This window comes from Lepidochelys kempii, chromosome 3 (genome assembly GCF_965140265.1).
Source record: "Lepidochelys kempii isolate rLepKem1 chromosome 3, rLepKem1.hap2, whole genome shotgun sequence".
In the NCBI taxonomy this organism is placed as follows: Eukaryota; Metazoa; Chordata; order Testudines; family Cheloniidae; genus Lepidochelys; species Lepidochelys kempii.
In genome coordinates, this window is record NC_133258.1 from 99,946,059 (window position 1) to 99,968,384 (window position 22,326).

The 22,326-nt window shown below is 42.4% G+C and overlaps 1 protein-coding gene across 5 annotated transcripts in view; it reads left to right on the forward strand.

Annotated features, from left to right (window-relative positions):
- Nucleotides 1-22,326, forward strand: part of AKAP7 (A-kinase anchoring protein 7) — a 138,247-nt gene that overhangs the window by 28,295 nt on the left and 87,626 nt on the right. For all 5 annotated transcript variants that reach the window (XR_012158049.1, XM_073337323.1, XM_073337320.1 and 2 more), the window contains one exon: nt 3,236-3,396. Coding sequence is in view for 4 of the 5 variants with exons in the window: in XM_073337323.1 (XP_073193424.1) it covers nt 3,236-3,396 (161 nt within the window). In the remaining variant the exon portion in view is untranslated. The remainder of the gene's footprint in view (nt 1-3,235; nt 3,397-22,326) is intronic.

Sequence of the window (22,326 nt, forward strand, 5' to 3'; positions counted from 1 at the left end):
AAGTATTATCTAAACCAAATACTACAGATAGACTCTACATTTATTTTGATCTATCAGAGCCTCTAAGGGTACATCTACACTGCAGACTCCTTACATCAGGGTATAGAGTACATACACTGCATGCCTCCTTAGCATGGGTACAAATAGCAACGTAGACAGTGAGGGACTGCTTAGGTGAGTAAAGACATGCCTGAATCCTTAAAGTATATACCCTATGTGGCTCCTTATACATCCAAGCAATGCCTCCCCCTTCTACATGGATACTTTTTAGCAGCATAGTGACCTGCTGCTGGAGTCTTCCCCACCTCTGGGAGTTGCTGAAGCCTTTTCCCTCCACAGGGGAACACTCCAGCACAGGAAAGGTTTTGGTAGGGCAGAGGCAGTGGGGAAAGGATCTATCAGCTCGCAGCTGCTGGAGCCTTTCCCTGCCGCAGGGAGTTGCCAGAGGCTCTCTCTCTCTACCACAGTGAAAGACTCCAGCTGTGGGAAAAAGCTCTGACGGGGTAAGACAATGTGGAGCTGCTAGAACTTTTTCTTACTGTCTCCCCACTGCGAGGGCCTTTCACTGATGTGTGTAGCTACATACTGCCTTGTGGACACAGCCTGCTTTTTACTGCAGTGTGTAGCTACAAGTATGCAGTGCCACCAGTAGAATATATCTATTTTGCAGGTAAATACTGCCACCTAGTGACTATAAAGTCAACATCCCATCAGTGAAGTTAATATTTCATTGACAATAACTAAGGAAAAATTTCATTGCAGTAGGTGGGGAATACTACCTACAAAACAATTTCCATCACCAAGTTGTAGGTCTTATTGCCCTTGTGGCACTAAAAATGTACTCATTGATCTCTACCTCCTTGAATCTGAAGGTCATTTCAAGACAAGGACAACTATTTCACGTATACAAAAAGGTCTGTTGAAAATGGTTATTAGAATGCTAATGGATCTTGTTTGTCAACTAAAGCATACATTTATTCTTATACCTGCATGCTACTTTTCTCCTATCAACAAGATAAAGTAAGGACAGTAATAGTGCTTCCTATCCCAAAAATCCCTAAGTGCTTTGTAAACTGATTACAGGGATATGCAAACTATTACAAAAGATCTGTTCAAGTACCACTAAAGTGAAACGCAGCATCTGTTTAACAGAACACAGTAATTTTATGCAATAGTTTAGGTTAGGAGGTGAAGTAAAACACCATATTCAGTTGAAATTTCAAGACAAATTAGGGAAGCAGAGTGTTAAGTAGCAAAGTTGGAATTTGGCCAGTACCCTGAAGATTTCTAGAATGTTTGAGCAAAATAGCTCTTGAAAGACTGAACAAAAGTATTCCCCCCTCCCAACAGCAGTCTGGCAGGGGACCCCAATCTTTTGTGGGGTACCTCAAAAATGACTGTCATTTGAAATTTCAGATTTAGCATGGTCATACTGTGGTACTTAAATGAACAGTGCATATTTGAAAAATACTCATTTTAAAAGTACAAACTTACGTTTGAAAATGCAGAGCTGCATAAAAACAGTAAGCAATTCTTATTAGATGTGATGCACAGGAGTTAAAAAGACATCTATTTGAAATCTAGTCTGTTTTTAAAAATGAGTTAAATAGTATTCTATGGTATTACACCTACCATTATGTCCCCCAAATAATTTGTGGTTTTATATTTTTTAATTTAAAAAATAAAATTCTCTCCTCTGTTGCTCTGTGAAAGACACAAAAATGGAAAAACTGACATATTAGTCAAAAGGAAACAAATGAAAATGACAATACACAAAGTAAGCAAACTGAAAGAATTTTTTCCCTTTGATTGTTCAGTTACTGTAATCTTAAAAAAAAAAATCACACTTAAAATTCAGAAAATTTTCCTACTATTGGTGCAAGTAATTAAATTGAAACTGTCCTGACGACTGTTAATAAGTGCCACAGGCTCAGTTAATTCAAAGCAAAGAGCAGAGCTGTAGGGCAAGAACAGAGACAGAAGGAGCCAGTGTTAATGAGACTTCCTTAAAGATGTGCCCAATGCTTGGATTTTGCCACAGGAATTAATGTTGGCTGAGTACTGAACATGTGCATTTGAAAATTTTAAATTCTTTAGGTGCACACTTATGCTCAAATCCTGGTTCCATTAGAGTCAGTGGGAGATTTGCCATTGATTTCAATGAGATCAGGATATTGCCTTTAAAGAACAATGCAGTATGCATCTTTACATAACTAAGTTATATGTTGAGTTTCAGAAACTGGTTAGGAGACTCACATACTCTCACCAGCTCTTTAATATCTTTGTTGTTCCCTCAACATGCATTTGCAGAATGTTTTTGCTTGTGTGTAGCAATCAAAGACCTCATTGCCCCTACAATGCTTCCCCAACATCAGATCTCTGTTTAACAGTCTGGGACGGGACTGGACTGCACTGTACTGATGCCAGGCTAGCCCAAGGTGTGGCCGTGGTCAGTCATATTAACAGTACCATCGCCTGGGACCAGATCCTCAGATGTAATCTGACATAGCTCAGAGCGCGGGGATTGCCAGAGAGCTATGCTGGGTTCTTAGCTTCTTCCAGACAGTCTCAGAAAGGCCTCTGTTCTGTGTCCTAGATACAGATCCATTTTTAACAAGTTTCAGAGTAACAGCTGTGTTAGTCTGTATTCGTAAAAAGAAAAGGAGTACTTGTGGCACCTTAGAGACTAACCAATTTGAAATGAGCTGTAGCTGATGAAAGCTTATGCTCAAATAAATTGGTTAGTCTCTAAGATGCCACAAGTACTCCTTTTATTTTTAACAAGTGTGATTCCTTCTCCCTGGTTCCCAACCCTGGACTAATTAGCTGAGTCTCTACTGGGCAGAAGGTTACACCTGTAACACCCATGTTTCTGGAGAGTGTATGGTTAAGCGTAACCTTATGTTCCTGTAAAATAAATATTTTCTCAACAGCATCTATATTCTGATAGGGAGTTTAGACAGGAGGTGTATGAACACTAAGTGGATACATTGGTAAACACTCAGAAAACAAAATACTCTACTCGAGGCTTTAATAAATGTTTGCTCTGTGACCTTGGGGCAAGTCTGTTTCAGTTTTCTATAAAATGGGGCAAATTATACCTATACCACTGGTATAAGGTAACACAAAGGTGTTGAAAGGCTTAATTAATAAAATTCTGAGATCCCTGAATGGAAGACATGATAAATTAAATTAAATTATTACTATATCAAAGAGATTTTTCTTCCCTTCACAGAGCAGTTGGTGCTCTTTTAGAAAGCAAAGATGCAGTAGAAGAACTCCTACAAGGAAAACATTTGGATTTATCATTTCAAGGAATTGATCATTTTAGAAATGAAGTTGTATTTGTGAAGTTTGCAGTGAGCGATCATACAGCCATGCTTACGGAGATATCAGGTAAAATTTGTTAATATAATTACTAAGTGCTCAGAATGCTCTTCTAAGCTCTTGCTAATATAGGACTGTTATCCACTAAATGGGCAGTAAATTACAATTGGAGCTTAGACATTCTTCTGTTGGGAGGGCTGGCATTTCAGACAACAAAATGCATGGATTTTTTTGAGCTCCATGGAGGCCCTCTGCTTCTTCAGTAGTTCGTGGCCCATCTTTGTACTGTCCATCCCAAAATCCATGCTTACTATCTGCCCTAGAACCACCCTCCTAAAGGAAGTTATCTACATCATGGAGGAGAAAGATATGTAAATTAATGTTGATTGAGTCAGGATTAACTTCCTTACAACATTTTCGGGGGTTGGGTGTGTTGAGACAGTGCAGCTCCATGGCTTCCCCCTTGATTCACCTCCTTCTCCATGCTCATACCTGAAACCTCATGGAGCATCCTGAAAAGGCTGACAAGGCAATAATACTCCTTCTCTCACCCTGGGTCATAGAACCATACAATTAGAAGGGATCACAAGGGTCATCTAGTCTAACCCTCTTCCCAAATGTTTATTGTGTCTAAACCATTCAGGACAGATGGCTATCCAGCCTCCTTTTGAAAACTTCCAGTGACCGAGCTTCCATGACCTCTCGAGGAAGTCTGTTCCATTGTCATTCTGTTATTACAGTTAGGAAGTTTTTCCTGAGATTTAATCTAAATCTGTTTATGCTGTAGTTTGAACGCATTGCCTCTTGTCCTGCTCTCTGTGGCAAGAGAGAACTTTTCCTCATTATTTTTATGACAGCCTTTCAAATATTTAAACGCTGCTATCATGTCCCCCCCTTAATCACCTCTTTTCCAAACTCAACATACCTAGTTCCTTCAGCCTTTGCTCATACGGCTTGCCTTCCATCCCTTTGATCATCTTTGTCACTCACTTCTGGATCCTTTCCAGTTTTTCTACGTCCTTTCTGTACATTCGTGACCAAAATTGGACCCAGTGCTCCAGCTGAGCCTAACCAGCGCCAAGTAGAGCAGTACTATCACCTCCCGTGATTTGCATGCTATGCCTCTGTTAGTGCAATCTAAAATTGCATTTGCTTTTTATGGTAACAGCATCACATTGCTAACTCACGTTGAGATTGTGATCCACCACAACTCCCAGATCCTTCTCAACAGTGCTTCTGCCAAGCCAGTTCCCCCCCCCTTCTGTATTTGTTCATTTGGTTTTTATTCTCCGTAGCACCTTACATTTGTCTGTTTAATTTCATTTTGCTGTCTATAGCCAAGTTCTCCATTCCATCAAATCCTTATAGCCTACCCTTGCTGTAATTGAGGTTATATCATCCATAATTAATCCCACTGGATTAGAAACAAACAACAAATAAAAGGTCAAATGCAGATCCTCTTCCCATGGGTGTGAAAGTTCCCCAGCCAGTGGGACATGGGCAGACCAGGAGAGGGGTGTGACCTGAGAATCTGCCTCAAAGTGGGCATGGGGTGTGTGTAAAAGTCCCTGTATTGGTCTCCGGGGGCACCCCCTGAACTCACACAGCTTTTGGTCTGACACCAGCTTTTGGTCAAACCACACCTCCATCCAAAGGCTCTGTCCTCCTCCTAGGTCTGACACCAGCGGAGCTAGGCTTCTCCCTTTTACATCTTCTCTCCAGGCCTGACATGCCTTGTATGCGTGGTAGGGCTGCTTGAGCCCCGTGCGGTCCATTAACCTCATCACATACACCCTGTAACAGTCCCACAGAGCTGTTTCAGCCTTTGAGCTGAAGGTAGCCTCTATGGAGGAGCTTTGGAGCCATGCTGCAGATTGTAGAGTGAGTATTCTTCCCCTGCCCCCCCGCCCCATGTATCTGCGCGGTACCTAGTCTGCTTCTCAGACTGAGTGCTGTGCTCAGAATTTGAGTTTAAATAAAAACAGCTATGGCAAACATAAAATGTTGATGGTGTTCCTACTGCAAAGTATTCTAGGCACATAAAATTCATTATTTTTTTAATATAAAAAGGTAATAATTACTTGGAAGTAGTGTCAGGTATAGGTGTCGACATTATTGTGTTAGCAGCTGCATGATTTTATTGTTTTCCTGGCAGTTGTGGGTTCATCGTGAAATTCAACAGATTGGAGTGTAGATATCACTACTATTTTTCTTCTTCTAAATCTAACTCCAATGTATTTTAGAATAGAAATGCCTGAAATAAATATTAAACTTATTTTGTGGCTCTTTTTTTAAGCCTATCATAAGATCATTTAGCAGACCATGTTAGTAACATATTATGTCAGATTATGGAAAAAGCCCTAATCTCTTTTCAAATTATTTAAAATTTTTAAATGGTTATTGAAAGCTCTAAATATCTATTATATATAAAAATACAAAAACAAACAGCATTTACTCCAAAACAAAAAGAAATAAAACCATTCTGGCCACAAATCCCCATAATTGGTGAACACATCCTTGAAGTGTAATGCTACCATGCAATAACTATACAATTGCTATTACTGCATTTTAGTTTTCATGATCCCAAGTTAGATTTTGAAAGGCATATTAGATTTTTTTATTATTATTATTATTTCCTCCCCCCCTCATGATTTCATTACAGGACAGAGTTAAGGTTGTTTGGGCACCTTAACTTGTATTTCCGTATACTTTTAAACTGTTTAACCTTAATATTTTGTATTTTCTGCGTTTGCAATGCTTGTTTTGGGGAGAATTACAGCAATGTATTATATCTTAAATTGTTGATTTGTACTATCAACCTTTGAGGGGTCAGGAGAAGAGAGTGGGGATTTGGGGAAGAAGGAAGCAGAAATGTCCATAGGCCTCAATAGGGGGTTGTGGGGAGAGGACTGTTTTTGGGGAAATGAACCACATTAGAGAGAATGTCACTATGGGAAGAAGAGATCTGTGCTGTAAGGACTTCGCTTGTATTGCAACCTCAGTGCCTATTGTAGCAAAGGCAGCAGTAGCATGGGGAGCCTTCTGAGTACTGGATGCCTAAGCTCACATGTGACCATGCAACCTGCAGTAGTAACAGATGGGGTCAAGTGATCTGCTACTGAGAACTTTTGACATGCGAGTCCAGTTTCTCTCATGTCACTGGCTCATTTCAACTAACAGAATTGTTGAATGCAGATTAGCTATAGAGGAAGGGTTGAGTTTTCTCTAATGTCAAAATAGCTTCCCTTGAGAGTGACCTCAGCTGTCAACTAGCCCATCTGTATAATCATAATTAAACATAGCAATTGTTAATAACTTAGGTTCATTATAACCTGATTTTTTCAAATGTAGTTTGTGCATGAGATTTAATGAATCAACTATATGAACATTTTGAAGAGTCTTTTATTCTGATATGGAGATCATTTGGGGGAAAAACAGTTCAACACAAAGTGCTAACTTCCTTAAAGGACACATTCTCAAATGAATTTTAGTTCAAACAAACGAAAGTATTTACTTGTAAAATCTCAGAAAACTCACTCTGGACTCTGATTCTGGGGAGGACGCATTATATTCTTAATAAATCAGAGGTTGAATCCATGCTTTAAGTGCAAAAAACTTTCAAATATAGACCTACAACCCCACTTCTTTGTAACAGCTATTGGCTTTGGCAAGTCAGATCAAACCTGTCATAAGATATAGTTCTTGAAGCTCAGTAAGTATGAGTCTCTCTCAAAAATAAGTGTAATATCAACTAAGATTCCAGTTCCGCTCTCCAGAAAAGCAGCAGATGGTGCCTGGGTCAAAACAAGAGAAGACACATCATTGCATCCCTCTAAAATCTGGGCTTAAAGTAAAGTATTTAATACAAATATCTCAGAGCACAAAATGTGTCTAGTTTGTCATTGTCCTTTTAAGTTATGCCAGCAATTTCAACTATTCCTTGGAAAGGTTCCCTTAAAGAGACTTTCATTAAGGATGAATGCTCCTTTGTGCTTTGAAGAATGTGAGATCACACCATTTTTTAATATGGGCATAACCCATATAGGACATTTTTCACAGTATCAGAGGTGATAGCTATCATATTGTCTCTGGTACATCCCAAAAGCATATGTTAATAAAGGCTTGTTCAATTTTTCTATGCTTTCTCCAGTATCTCATGTATCAGTTCAGTTTCCCAAGCACCTTTTGATTTTAGAGTTTGTCTGTCATTCCGTCTTTTATAAGGTACAGACTAATAGAGGTAGGGAACTCATTCAGTGTTCTACACTAAAGTACACTGCTGCTGGGCACAATTTTATTATCTGAAGCAGCTCCTGAATTAGAGGTATTTCTAAAATCCAGCCTGCTGGAAATGGAATAGTGCTTTCAAATCCAAAGTGATTTCAGTGGTTTCTAGTATTATTTTTTCACATACTTTATGGCCTTAGTGTCTGTCATAAATATAAAGGGAAGGGTAAACCCCTTTGAAATCCCTCCTGGCCAGGGGAAAGCTCCTCTCACCTGTAAAGGGTTAAGAAGCTAAAGGTAACCTTGCTGGCACCTGACCAAAATGACCAATGAGGAGACAAGATACTTTCAAAAGCTGGGAGGAGGAAGAGAAACAAAGGGTCTGGGTCTGTCTGTATGCTGGTTTCTGCCAGGGATAGACCAGGAATGGAGCCTTAGAACTTTTAGTAAGTAATCTAGCTAGGTATGTGTTAGATTATGATTTCTTTAAATGGCTGAGAAAAGAATTGTGCTGAATAGAATAACTATTTCTGTCTGTGTATCTTTTTTGTAACTTAAGGTTTTGCCTAGAGGGGTTCTCTATGTTTTTGAATCTAATTACCCTGTAAGATATCTACCATCCTGATTTTACAGGGGGGATTTCTTTATTTCTATTTACTTCTATTTTTTATTAAAAGTCTTCTTGTAAAACACTGAATGCTTTTTCATTGTTCTCAGATCCAAGGGTTTGGGTCTGTGGTCACCTATGCAAATTGGTGAGGCTTTTTATCCAACATTTCCCAGGAAAGGGGGGGTGCAAGTGTTGGGAGGATTGTTCATTGTTCTTAAGATCCAAGGGTCTGGGTCTGTAGTCACCTAGGCAAATTGGTGAGGCTTTTTACCAAACCTTGTCCAGGAAGTGGGGTGCAAGGTTTTGGGAAGTATTTTGGGGGGAAGGACGCGTCCAAACAGCTCTTCCCCAGTAACCAGTATTAGTTTGGTGGTGGTAGCGGCCAGTCCAAGGATAACAGGTGTAATATTTTGTACCTTGGGGAAGTTTTGACCTAAGCTGGTAAAGATAAGCTTAGGAGGTTTTTCATGCAGGTCCCCACATCTGTACCCTAGAGTTCAGAGTGGGGGAGGAACCTTGACATGGTGGCACAGTGGTGGGATTAACCTGAAATCATTTTGAGATCCAGTTGAGATTTTTTGAACTAGAAATACAGATTTTAAAAAGGAAATTTTTTTTTCTTTGGAAAGAAAGTCCAGAAAGCAGTTGAAACTGAAAGCAGCTTGTTTTTTCTCTGCTTTGTGGCCAAGCAGAGACAAAAGGGGATTATCTTTGTGAATTGCAGGTTTTCTTTGCCTGGAGGCAGGGTACTTAACTCCTGCAGGGAAATTCACAGTCTTCCAACCCAGAGTTTTTTTTTTTTTTCTTTTCTTCCTAAAAGTAAATAGGGGGGGTGTGCTCTACCCATTTGCCTGGAGACAAAAGTGGCAGGGTTTTTTTTTTTTAGGATTTTGATTTTTTTTGTTTTACAAGGAGCACAGGTTTGAAAAGGAATTTTTTTTTTCTTTGGGCTGGGTAAGCAGGTTTCCAAGTAGTTGGAGGTTTTTTACTTTAATTTGGGCCCAGAGCAGAGACAAGGGAATTGTCTTTTTCTGTAGGCTGACAATCACTATCAGAGAATAGGTATTCTATTCCAGCACAGCAAAATTTTACAGCCAAGTTTTGTTTGTTTATTTCTAAACCTCGGGTGTAAAGTTAGTAAAAACAGAGAGGTTAGAATGGCAAAATCCGCGGCTCGACTACAGCTCGAATTAGCCAAATTTCAGGCTGAGGAAAGACACAGGGAACATGAAAGACAGATAGAACTCATGCGGCTGAAGAAGGAACAAGAAAGGGAGGCAGAACAACACCAAGCGGCTGCTCACAGGAGAGCTATGGAAGCGAGGGACAAAGAACTGGAGGAGAAGGAAAAAGAGAGGAAGTATGTGGAGGAGATGGAGAAGATAAAGGCTCAGCAGAATATCCCAACAAACCCTAGTAATCCTTCTCCAAGTACCACTTCCCATCCCAGAAAGTTCCCCACCTACAAGGCAGGCGATGATACTGAGGCCTTCCTAGAAAACTTCGAAAGGGCCTGCCTTGGGTACAACATCTCTACTGACCAATACATGGTAGAGCTGAGGCCGCAGCTCAGTGGACCCTTAGCTGAGGTGGCAGCTGAAATGCCTAAAGAACACATGAACAAGTATGAACTGTTTAAATCCAAGGCGAGAGTCAGAATGGGGATAACACCCGAGCAGTCTCGTCGGAGGTTCAGAGCCCTAAGGTGGAAACCAGACATGTCATTTACCCAACATGCCTACCACATTGTGAAACATTGGGATGCCTGGATATCAGGAGCAAGTGTTGAATCTCCAGTAAATTTGCCCTTCCTAATGCAAATGAAACAATTCTTAGAGGGTGTTCCTGAGGAAATAGAAAGATACATCCTAGATGGGAAACCCAAAACTGTAATTGAGGCAGGAGAGATTGGAGCCAGATGGGTGGAGGTGGCAGAGAAGAAGAAAACTGGTCGCAGTTGGAGCGGAGACCAGAAGGGACCACCCCAGACCACACCCTATTACCGGGGGCCGCCCAAAGCCCCACCTACCTCCCAAAGAACCCTCCAGACCCCTTATCGTCCCACCACCCCGTTCTCCAGCAACCCTCCTCGCCCCAGTGACCCGTCAGCTGGACGATGTTTTAAGTGTAACGAGCTGGGGCATGTAAAGGCCAACTGCCCCAAGAACCCCAACAGATTACAGTTCATTGCACCGGAATCACCCCAGAGGTCCACAGGCCCAGATACCTCCCAGATACCCTTGGAGCGGAGGGAAACTGTGAGTGTGGGCGGGAAGAAGGTCACCGCGTGGAGGGACACCGGAGCACAAGTGTCAGCTATCCATGCTTCCTTAGTGGACCCCAATTTAATCAACCCAGAGATCCAAGTGACGATTCAACCCTTCAATTCCAACTCTTTCAATTTGCCTACAGCCAAGTTGCCTGTCCAGTACAAGGGCTGGTCAGGAATGTGGACTTTTGCAGTCTATGATGATTATCCCATCCCCATGCTGTTGGGGGAAGACTTGGCCAATCATGTGAAGCAGGCCAAGAGGGTGGGAATGGTCACCCGCAGCCGGGCTAAACAAGCCGTGAGGCCTAGCTCTGTTCCGGAAACTTCTATCAGGACCCAGTCAGAGGTGATGGACCCGGGCCCCAGGCCAATGTCTACAACAGCAGTAGTGGATCCAGTCCCAGAGACCCAGACGGAACCAGTCCCAGAACCAGAACTAGCTAAACAACCAACACCAGACCCCGTGCCAGCACTGAATCCAGTACTTGCAACCTCAACACCAGAGGGCCCCACCGAACCTGAACTGGCAGCAGCCGATAACCCTACACAAGAGGCTCAGCCGGAGCCTGAATCCCAACATAGTGCACCAGCGGAGAGCGGTTCACAGTCAACAGAAACAGCTCCATCCCCTATATCGCTTCCAGAGGGACCAAGCCTATGTCCCCAATCCAATGAGGAACTGATGTCTCCAGCATCAAGGGAACAGTTCCAGACCGAACAGGAAGCAGATGAAAGCCTCCAGAGAGCTTGGACGGCGGCACGGAGCAACCCACCGCCTCTCAGCTCTTCTAATCGATCCAGGTTTGTTGTAGAAAGAGGACTTTTATACAAGGAAACTCTTTCTGGTGGACACCAGGAAGACTGGCATCCTCAGAGACAGTTGGTAGTTCCAACTAAATACCGGGCCAAGCTCTTGAGCTTAGCCCACGATCACCCTAGTGGCCATGCTGGGGTGAACAGGACCAAAGACCGTTTGGGGGGATCATTCCACTGGGAGGGAATGGGCAAGGATGTTTCTACCTATGTCCAGTCTTGTGAGGTGTGCCAAAGAGTGGGAAAACCCCAAGACCAGGTCAAAGCCCCTCTCCAGCCACTCCCCATCATTGAAGTTCCATTTCAGCGAATAGCTGTGGATATTCTGGGTCCTTTTCCGAAAAAGACACCCAGAGGAAAGCAGTACTACTGACTTTCATGGATTTTGCCACCCGATGGCCGGAAGCAGTAGCTCTAAGCAACACCAGGGCTAAAAGTGTGTGCCAGGCACTAGCAGACATTTTTGCCAGGGTAGGTTGGCCCTCCGACATCCTCACAGATGCAGGGACTAATTTCCTGGCAGGAACTATGAAAAACCTTTGGGAAGCTCATGGGGTAAATCACTTGGTTGCCACTCCTTACCACCATCAAACAAATGGCATGGTGGAGAAGTTTAATGGAACTTTGGGGGCCATGATACGTAAATTCGTAAATGAGCACTCCAATGATTGGGACCTAGTATTGCAGCAGTTGCTCTTTGCCTACAGAGCTGTACCACATCCCAGTTTAGGGTTTTCCCCATTTGAACTTGTATATGGCCGTGAGGTTAAGGGGCCATTGCAGTTGGTGAAGCAGCAATGGGAGGGATTTACACCTTCTCCAGGAACTAATATTCTGGACTTTGTAACCAACCTACAAAACACCCTCCGAACCTCTTTAGCCCTTGCTAGAGAAAACTTACAGGATGCTCAAAAAGAGCAAAAAGCCTGGTATGATAAACATGCCAGAGAGCGTTCCTTCAAAGTAGGAGACCAGGTCATGGTCTTAAAGGCGCTCCAGGCCCATAAAATGGAAGCATCGTGGGAAGGGCCATTCATGGTCCAGGAGCGCCTGGGAGCTGTTAATTATCTCATAGCATTCCCCACCTCCAACCAAAAGCCTAAGGTGTACCATATTAATTCTCTAAAGCCCTTTTATTCCAGAGAATTAAAGGTTTGTCAGTTTACAGCCCAGGGAGGAAACGACGCTGAGTGGCCTGAAGGTGTCTACTACGAAGGGAAATGTGCTGGTGGTGTGGAAGAGGTGAACCTCTCCATGACCCTTGGGCGTATGCAGCGACAGCAGATCCAGGAGCTGTGCACTAGCTACGCGCCAACGTTCTCAGCCACCCCAGGACTGACTGAACGGGCATACCACTCCATTGACACAGGTAATGCTCACCCAATTAGGGTCCAACCTTACCGGGTGTCTCCTCAAGCTAAAACTGCTATAGAACGGGAGATCCAGGATATGTTACAGATAGGTGTAATACGCCCCTCTGAAAGTGCATGGGCATCTCCAGTGGTTCTAGTTCCCAAACCAGATGGGGAAATACGTTTTTGCGTGGACTACCGTAAGCTAAATGCTGTAACTCGCCCAGACAACTATCCAATGCCACGCACAGATGAACTATTAGAGAAACTGGGACGGGCCCAGTTCATCTCTACCTTGGACTTAACCAAGGGGTACTGGCAGGTACCGCTAGATGAATCTGCCAAGGAAAGGTCAGCCTTCATCACACATCTCGGGCTGTATGAATTTAATGTACTCCCTTTCGGGCTGCGAAATGCACCCGCCACTTTCCAAAGACTTGTAGATGGTCTCCTAGTGGGATTAGGAGAATATGCAGTCGCCTACCTTGACGATGTGGCCATATTTTCGGATTCCTGGGCAGACCACCTGGAACATCTACAAAAAGTCCTTGAGCGCATAAGGGAGGCAGGACTAACTGTTAAGGCTAAGAAGTGTCAAATAGGCCTAAACAGAGTGACTTACCTTGGACACCAGGTGGGTCAAGGAACTATCAGCCCCCTACAGGCCAAAGTGGATGCTATCCAAAAGTGGCCTGTCCCAAAGTCAAAGAAACAGGTTCAATCCTTCTTAGGCTTGGCCGGTTATTACAGACGATTTGTACCGCACTACAGCCAAATCGCTGCCCCACTGACAGACCTAACCAAAAAGAAACAGCCAAATGCTGTTCAGTGGACCGGAAAGTGTCAGAAGGCCTTTAACAAGCTTAAAGCGACACTCATGTCTGACCCTGTACTAAGGGCCCCAGACTTTGACAAACCGTTCCTAGTAACCACAGATGCGTCCGAGCGTGGTGTGGGAGCAGTTTTAATGCAGAAAGGACCTGATCAAGAATTCCACCCTGTAGTGTTTCTCAGCAAAAAACTGTCTGAGAGGGAAAGCAACTGGTCAGTCACTGAAAAAGAATGTTATGCCATTGTCTACGCTCTGGAAAAGCTATGCCCATATGTTTGGGGACGGCGTTTCCACCTGCAAACCGACCATGCTGCACTAAAGTGGCTTCACACCGTCAAAGAAACTAACAAAAAACTTCTTCGGTGGAGTTTAGCTCTCCAAGATTTTGATTTCGACATCCAACACATCTCAGGAGCTTCTAACAAAGTGGCTGATGCACTCTCCCGTGAAAGTTTCCCAGAATCAACTGGTTAAAATCATCCTTGAGATGTGGAAAATATTGTTAGTCTTTATGTACTTGGTAGTATATTTAGAGATGCATGTGTCTTATTAACTCTGTTTTCCTAGAGCTCCAGGAAGAAATCCCAGCCAGTGTTTCACCCTAGCTGAGATTTGGGGGGCGTGTCATAAATATAAAGGGAAGGGTAAACCCCTTTGAAATCCCTCCTGGCCAGGGGAAAGCTCCTCTCACCTGTAAAGGGTTAAGAAGCTAAAGGTAACCTCGCTGGCACCTGACCAAAATGACCAATGAGGAGACAAGATACTTTCAAAAGCTGGGAGGAGGGAGAGAAACAAAGGGTCTGGGTCTGTCTGTATGCTGGTTTCTGCCAGGGATAGACCAGGAATGGAGCCTTAGAACTTTTAGTGAGTAATCTAGCTAGGTATGTGTTAGATTATGATTTCTTTAAATGGCTGAGAAAAGAATTGTGCTGAATAGAATAACTATTTCTGTCTGTGTATCTTTTTTGTAACTTAAGGTTTTGCCTAGAGGGGTTCTCTATGTTTTTGAATCTAATTACCCTGTAAGATATCTACCATCCTGATTTTACAGGGGGGATTTCTTTATTTCTATTTACTTCTATTTTTTTATTAAAAGTCTTCTTGTAAAACACTGAATGCTTTTTCATTGTTCTCAGATCCAAGGGTTTGGGTCTGTGGTCACCTATGCAAATTGGTGAGGCTTTTTATCCAACATTTCCCAGGAAAGGGGGAGTGCAAGTGTTGGGAGGATTGTTCATTGTTCTTAAGATCCAAGGGTCTGGGTCTGTAGTCACCTAGGCAAATTGGTGAGGCTTTTTACCAAACCTTGTCCAGGAAGTGGGGTGCAAGGTTTTGGGAAGTATTTTGGGGGGAAGGACGCGTCCAAACAGCTCTTCCCCAGTAACCAGTATTAGTTTGGTGGTGGTAGCGGCCAGTCCAAGGATAACGGGTGTAATATTTTGTACCTTGGGGAAGTTTTGACCTAAGCTGGTAAAGATAAGCTTAGGAGGTTTTTCATGCAGTTCCCCACATCTGTACCCTAGAGTTCAGAGTGGGGGAGGAACCTTGACAGTGTCCTATGGTAAGTCTGCTTTCCCACGGTCATGTCCCAAAATCTCATTGGACATTTGCAAGAGGATTATACAGAGACAATTTTAGAAAGCTATGGTTAGATCATTTGTAAACTGATTGTCCTTTTCCAGGTCTCCCATGAAGGAGAATGAATGGTGGCTGTTTGTGACCTAACAGTTTGCGGGGTTGTTTTTTTTTTTTTTGTTTATTGGCCAGACTTATGTGTTTTGTATTAATTTAAAATATAATTGTACTGTTTGCTTTATCCAAGCCTGGATGGACACAGTACGTTTGAACTAGAGTAAATACCTAGTTGTTAGTGAGATGTAATGGAATGTTGAAAGGTGAAATATTTCAGCCTTGGTCTTCTCTATCCAGAGAAATCAGATATGCTACAGACCAGAATAAGTCTGAGTTTCAAAACTTCAGAGTAAATTATTCAGATCTTCAAAATATTCCCTGGCTAAAGTAGCTTGGGCATTGAAAGCCACCATCTATAAAGCTTTAAGAAAGTGAGACCACTTGTGAGTAATCTTCTAAATGATTTCAGATTAGTTGTCCAGATTGAGACTGGCATAAGATATGACCAGACTTTGACCCTTCATCTTCAGTAAGGCATTCACAGTAAACTCACTCATAGCTAGATCAATGTATCATTAAAACTTCTACATCAAGGTGTGAGGGGAAGGGGATAACAAAGATGGGTATTCTTGGGCAAGTCACCACTCTGTGCTTCAGTTTCCCCCATCTGTAAAATTGGGATATGATGGAGACCTCCTTCGTAAAGCACTTTGAGATCTGCTGATGAAAGATGCTATCTATATAAGAGAACTGAGGAGATCACTCCTCATCTTTTCAATGGTTGCAGTTGTAGCCTGCTTAAGTCATTCCTGAGATTTGGGCCTATATTCCAATCTCCAGACTTCTGCAGTAATATTTGCATTCATGTGGAATTAATTCTGAAACATCTTGGAGAGCTGGACACCTGAAGAAAATGGCAGAACTGAAATGGTCTGATTCATGTGACTTTGATAGAGTATTCTGAAATCTTTAACTGTCAGGCGTTTGACATTTAGACCTTAGTTGCGGCAGATTCCTGGAATCAAAGTACAGTATCTCTTAAATTCCCAGAGAGTAGTTATCTGTGGTTCACAGTCAAGTTGGAACGGCATACCAAGTGGGGTCCCACAGGGATCAGTTCTCGGTCTAGTTCTCTTCAGTATCTAAATCAGTGATTTAGATAATGGCATCGAGAGTACACTTAGAAAGTTTGCAGAAGATACCAAGTTGGGAGGAGTGCAAGTGCTTTGGAGGATAGGATTAAAATTCAAAATGATCTGGAAAAACTGGAGAAATGGTCTGAAGTAAATAGAATGAAATTAAATTAGGACAAATGCAAAGTACAATCAGTTGCACACTTATAAAATGGGAAATGACTGCTAGGAAGGAGTACCGCAGAAAAGGATCTGACGCTCATAGTGGATCACAAGCTAAATATGAGTCAACAGTGTAACACTTTTGCAAAAAAAGCAATCATCCTGTGATGTATTGTAAGCAAGACATGAGAAGTAATTCTTCCATTCTACTCCGTGCTGATTAGGCCTCAGCTGGAGTATTGTATCCAGTTCTGGGCAGCATATTTCAGGAAAGATGTGGACAAATTGGAGGAAGTCCAGAGAAGAACAAAAAATGATTAAAGGTCTAGAAAACATGACCTATGAAGGAAGATTGAACAAAAATTAGGTTTGTTTAGTTGGGCGTAGTGAAGACTGACAGGGGACATAATAGTTTAAGTATACAAAAGGTTGTTACAAGGAGTAAGGAGAAAAATTGTTCTTAATCTCCGAGGATGGGACAAGAAGAAGTGTATTTAAATTGTAGCAAGGGCGGATTAGGTTGGATGTTAGGTAAAACTTCCAAACTGTCAAGGTAGTTAAGTGCTGGAATAAATTGCCTAGGGAGGTTGTGGAATCTCCGTCATTGGAGATTTTTAAGAGCATTTTAGACAAATACCTGTCAGGGATGGCCTAGATAATACTTAGTCCTGCCATGAGTGCATGGGACTGGACTAGATGACGTCCTGAGGTCCGTTCCAGTCCTGTGATTCTATTTGCCACAGTAGTTATGCCATTATTCTTTTATCACAAGTATACCATACTCTGAAAACAAACTCAATTTTCTGAATAAGAATAATGCTAAATCCCACTTTGTTTGGTCAATGAGTTGTGGGAATGAATCTTCAGTATATTGTCAGTTATTTATGTGTGTCAAAAATTAGGTTTCTTACTCTTTAAATAAGTACCTGTGTCTTTGGCATCTCAAAATGCAATCTTTTGAAGGTTTGGCATGGGTGAGAAAAAATTAGGCAGATTTTTGTACGTGTCCCATATGCTCAAAATGCCAAAACTTTATAAACAGGACAGAACAGAGACAACAGTATATTAAAAAAAAAAAAAAATGAAGTCCTTCAAGGAACACAATGTAAAATACCAGCTAAGAATAAAATAATTCAACAAGACCCACCATTTAGTTTTAGTGTTTTGCTGAGAAAACAAAAAAAGATACTTCTTTAAATGCAAAGAGATGGCAATTAAAAAAAACCCCAACAGAACCCATTCAAGATAAAGGTGTATTTCTAACCTTAATAAAGTCAAGACCTCTTTTTTATTTCTGTTTCAGTGTTACACAGCATTAATATACAGTTCTTACTCAGGCAAATCTGAAGTCACTGGGGATTGGGACTGAGGTCCCAATTTGGGAATTAGCTCCACACAGGCACAGGGAGCTAACTGCAGGATTGGGGCTAATTCCACTGGATTTAATTGGAAAATGGATAATTTTGTTTGGACACCATAGCAGAGTGAAGACTCACTGGTGTGGCACCTTCTGCTGATCATCTGGGAATTAGCTCTTTCAGCACTCTGAGCGCCCTCTGCTGGCCGGTGTCTCGCCTGTACAGGTCCCATGTCCCTCCCAGACCCTAGTTCCTTTTACCCTGGGGTTCTGCCCCAACAGTACCCCCATACACCAGGTCTCCCCTCCCAGGGGAACCCCCAACCCTCTATACCCACCTTGCCTCAATGGCTACTGCCAGTCATCATCTAGCCCCTGTTCACTGGGGCAAACTGCAGTCTGGAATGGCCACTCATCATTAGCAAAGGGGTCAGACCAACAGCCTCAGCCTATTCCCAGGCTGTACCTCCCAGCCCCAGTACCTGCGTAGGCCTTTATCAAGGCCTTAGCCTGGGGAGTTACCAGGCTGGAGCTCCCCAGTTCCTCTTGCCCTTCCACAGCACTTCTCTGCTTTAGGTACCCTGCTCCCAGGCAGCTAGGCCCTCCTCCCTCCAAGGCTGGAGAGTGTCCTCCAGCTTCTGCCCCCCCTCCCCTGATTGAACTGGCCACACCCATGGTCAGCTACTCCCTCAGCTGCTCTCACTCCTTTTTCCCAGCCACAGCCCTCTGCAGGGCTGCTTTTAACCCCTGTTCTGCGAGAGTGAGGCAGCCGCCCCACTACAGACACACACAATACAAATATTTAAAAAAAGATGTCCCCTTTTACATGTACCAGACCTTAAGACTAGTCTTACATATATAGAAAATGCAAGGTCAGTTGTGATGTTTGTATGTGTATGCAGGAGAATACCGAGCAGGAATAGGGAGGTGTTGTTACTACTATGTACAGTATTAGTGAGACCATTCCTGGAATATTATGGCCAGTTCCTGTATCCACAATTTAAAAAGCACATTGACAAATTGGAAAGGTTTCAGAAAAGAGTTAAGACTGATTTGAGGTTTGGTAAACCTTCCTTCTAGTGAGAGATTAAAGAAACTCAATCTATTTAGTTTAACGAAGAGAAAGTTAAGAGGTGACTTGATCACAGACTGTAAGTACCTACATAGGGAGAGTATTTCTGACAGTACTGGGATTTTAAAACTAGTAGACAAGGCATAAAACTATCCAATGCCTTGAAGCAGAAACTAGACCAATTCAGATTAGAAATAAGATGCATTTTTTTTTACAATGAGGATAATTAACGATTGGAATAGCTTGCCTAGAGGTGTGGTGGATTCTCCATCACTTGAAATCTAATGGATATCTTAAAGATAAGCTGTTGTTCAGTCATAAATTACAGGCATCACTTGGTGAAATTCTACTGCCTATGTTATGTAGTAGGAAGGACTAGAGAATCACAATCTTTACTTCTGCCATCAAAATCTAAGAATCTGTTTCAAATAACAGTACCTCATTTTTTATCCCTTCCCCATACAAGAAATAAGAAGACAAGAATGATGTCAAAACAAACATACATTGCTAGATTGCAAAAAGAAAAGGAGTACTAGTGGCACCTTAGAGACTCACAAATTTATTTGAGCATAAGCTATCAGAGGCTGGTTCACCTGCACATCTACCAATGTGATATATGCCATCATGTGCCAGCAATGCCCCTCTGCCATGTACATTGGTCAAACTGGACAGTCTCTACGTAAAAGAATAAATGGACACAAATCAGACATCAAGAATTATAACATTCAAAAACTAGTTGGAGAATACTTCAATCTCTTTGGTCACTCGATTACAGACCTAAAAGTTGCAATTCTTCAACAAAAAAACTTCGAAAACAGACTCCAACGAGAGACGGCTGAAATGGAATTAATTTGCAAACTAGATACAATTAACTTAGGCTTGAATAAAGACTGGGAGTGGATGAGTCATTACACAAAGTAAAACTATTTCCCCATGTTTATTTCCCCCTCCTCCCCCTCCCCCTGTTCCTCAGACGTTCTTGTCAACTGCTGGAAATGGCCCACCTTGATTATCACTACAAAAGGTTTTTTCCCCCGCCCCGCTTTCCTGCTGGTAATAGCTCACCTTAAGTGATCAGTCTGGTTACAGTGTGTATGGTAACACCCATTGTTTCATGTTCTCTATGTATATAAATCTCCCCACTGTATTTTCCACTGAATGTATCCGATGAAGTGAGCTGTAGCTCACGAAAGCTTATATTCAAAATAAATTTGTTAGTCTCTAACGTGCCACTAGTTCTCCTTTTCTTTTTGTGAATACAGACTAACACGGCTGCTACTCTGAAACCTGTCATTACTAGAGTGCTTTACATTGCTTTTTTCTATTTTCAGAAATCAGTAACTTCCAGGAGTGTTGGAAAGGAGAATATATCTGAGAGGTAGCAGAAAAATCCAAAACCTCTTTTCAATTTACATATTTTTTTCCCAAGTCATGACCTCCGCTTCTGTAAGTGAAAGAAATCTGAATCTAGGATGAGGACAAGGAAGAAGGGGAATACTCTCCCCAATCTTTGTAGTAGCCTCTACATTGATGCTCTGCGGAGATCCTGTTCCATGGATGGAGGAGTGGGGGAGCAGGTTTAGAGGGAAGCAGGGCCTGAGGATGGCTGTTGTCTTCAACATTATCCTCTTGGAAACTCATGGGGAACCCATGAACAAGACAGAATGATGTGATGTAAACTGAGAGTGAGAAGTCAGTGTCTTTTCTTTTTGTGTGAAATTTTTCTGAGTCTGAGATAATCTGGACAGCTTCAGCAAGCATTTCGCCACTGATCCCAAGTGGGAGTTACACAATATGATAGTAAACAGCATCTTTACTCAGTGGGGAACCCCAACTTGGGAGGGCAAATGGGAAGTGCAACATATACTGCTCCAGTGGATTTCAAGGTCAGTTTTCTGGGGCGATGCTCTCCTCTCTTGGACAGATCACTTCAGTTACGCCTTCCATCCCATCCTACTACTACCTCGGGTTCTACAGAAGATTCAATGAGACAGCGCACAAGTTATCCTGATTGCCCCCAGACGGCTCAGACAGTTCTTGTTTCCAGGCCTCCTACAAATGTCATCCCTACCTATCTTCATTTGTACCTTTCCAGATCCAAGAAAAATGGCAGGGTCAAGCATCCCAAACCTAATGCTCTTCATTTCATGGCTTGGTGTTTGGTTGGGCGTCAAGCCTAGCATGTTCTTGCTCTGAAGCTGTGCAAATCATTCTTAATAATAGCAGAAATACTCCACGAGAAAATGTTACCAAGCACAGTAGAAACATTTCTCTGTCTGGGCCCATCAAATCTATATATCTCCAGAGACAGTGGATATTCCTGCTATTTTGGATTTGTCTTTTTACCCTCAAGATGACAAGCCTTTCCCAGAGAGCATTATGGGTTCACCTGGTGACAAGTAGCATGGTAACAAGTCCATGTCGCCAATGGACAATTACTTGATCTTTACCTACCCGATAACAGCCAGGTTCTTGAAGGGCCTGATCAGAACCTTTCTGTTGTAAAGAAAGCAACCGCTCACTCAGATTTTAATTTAGTGCTTATGACTTTCACTAAGCCACACTTCGAACAGCTAGCTACGTGTTCCATGAAGGTTGCCTTCCTCATTGTCATCACCTTGGGTAGAAGGGTTAGTGAACTTGGGGCCTCTTGGTTGAAGGGTGAGGCCACAATACTCCATAAGGATAAGGTCTTGCTATGACTATGCCCAGCATTCACTCCTAATATAGTGTCGGAATTTCAAATAAACCAATAAATTCACTTACCTGTGTTTTTCCTGAACCCCCGTGTCTCTAGCAAGGACAGGAGATTTAATTAAGCATTGGCATTCTAACTGGAGAAAGCAAAACAGATCAGGAAGTACCTAGACTTGTTCGTTGCCGAGAGAGTATGAGAACAAGCTGTATTTTCTCAGAGGATCTCTCAGTGGAGCTCTAGCTGTATCCTACTTTGTTATCAATTGACACAGCTTCCTCCCCTACCTGGTGTATGGGCTCACTCTACAAGGGCACAAGCAGTCACAGGAACGTACAAACAGACGCTACTTGCAAGAATTTTCTGGTCTTGGGTGCATGTGTATCCACACTGGAATACAAATAGGGACCGCACACATTGAAAAACTTCAGTTACAAGAAGGTAAGTAACTTCTCTTTTTCCTTGTAGGTGGAACCTTTCTATTTTACTAAGCCCTCCAGTGCATTCGCTTACTTTCCTACACCATATACTGTCAGTACACAGAGCCCCTAGTGGAGCTCTTTTGTGACAGTGTTGGATTTCCCTTTACCTTTCCCATGAACTGCATTTACATGGTACCTTTATCAGAGCCCATTAGTGGTACTGCTGGGGTTTCTCTTCTTTGTCCCACACCTGATAGCAATGCACTTTCCATTTTTCTCTCCATTAGAACACACAAACCCAGAAAGCTTATCTCCATTTCTTCAGATCCCTACTTTTGAAACTTGGTTTTGTTTTTTACTTGTTTTATTACAGGGTCTGTCTGTTACCTTCACCCAGTGCTTTTGGATTAAAGGTTGATT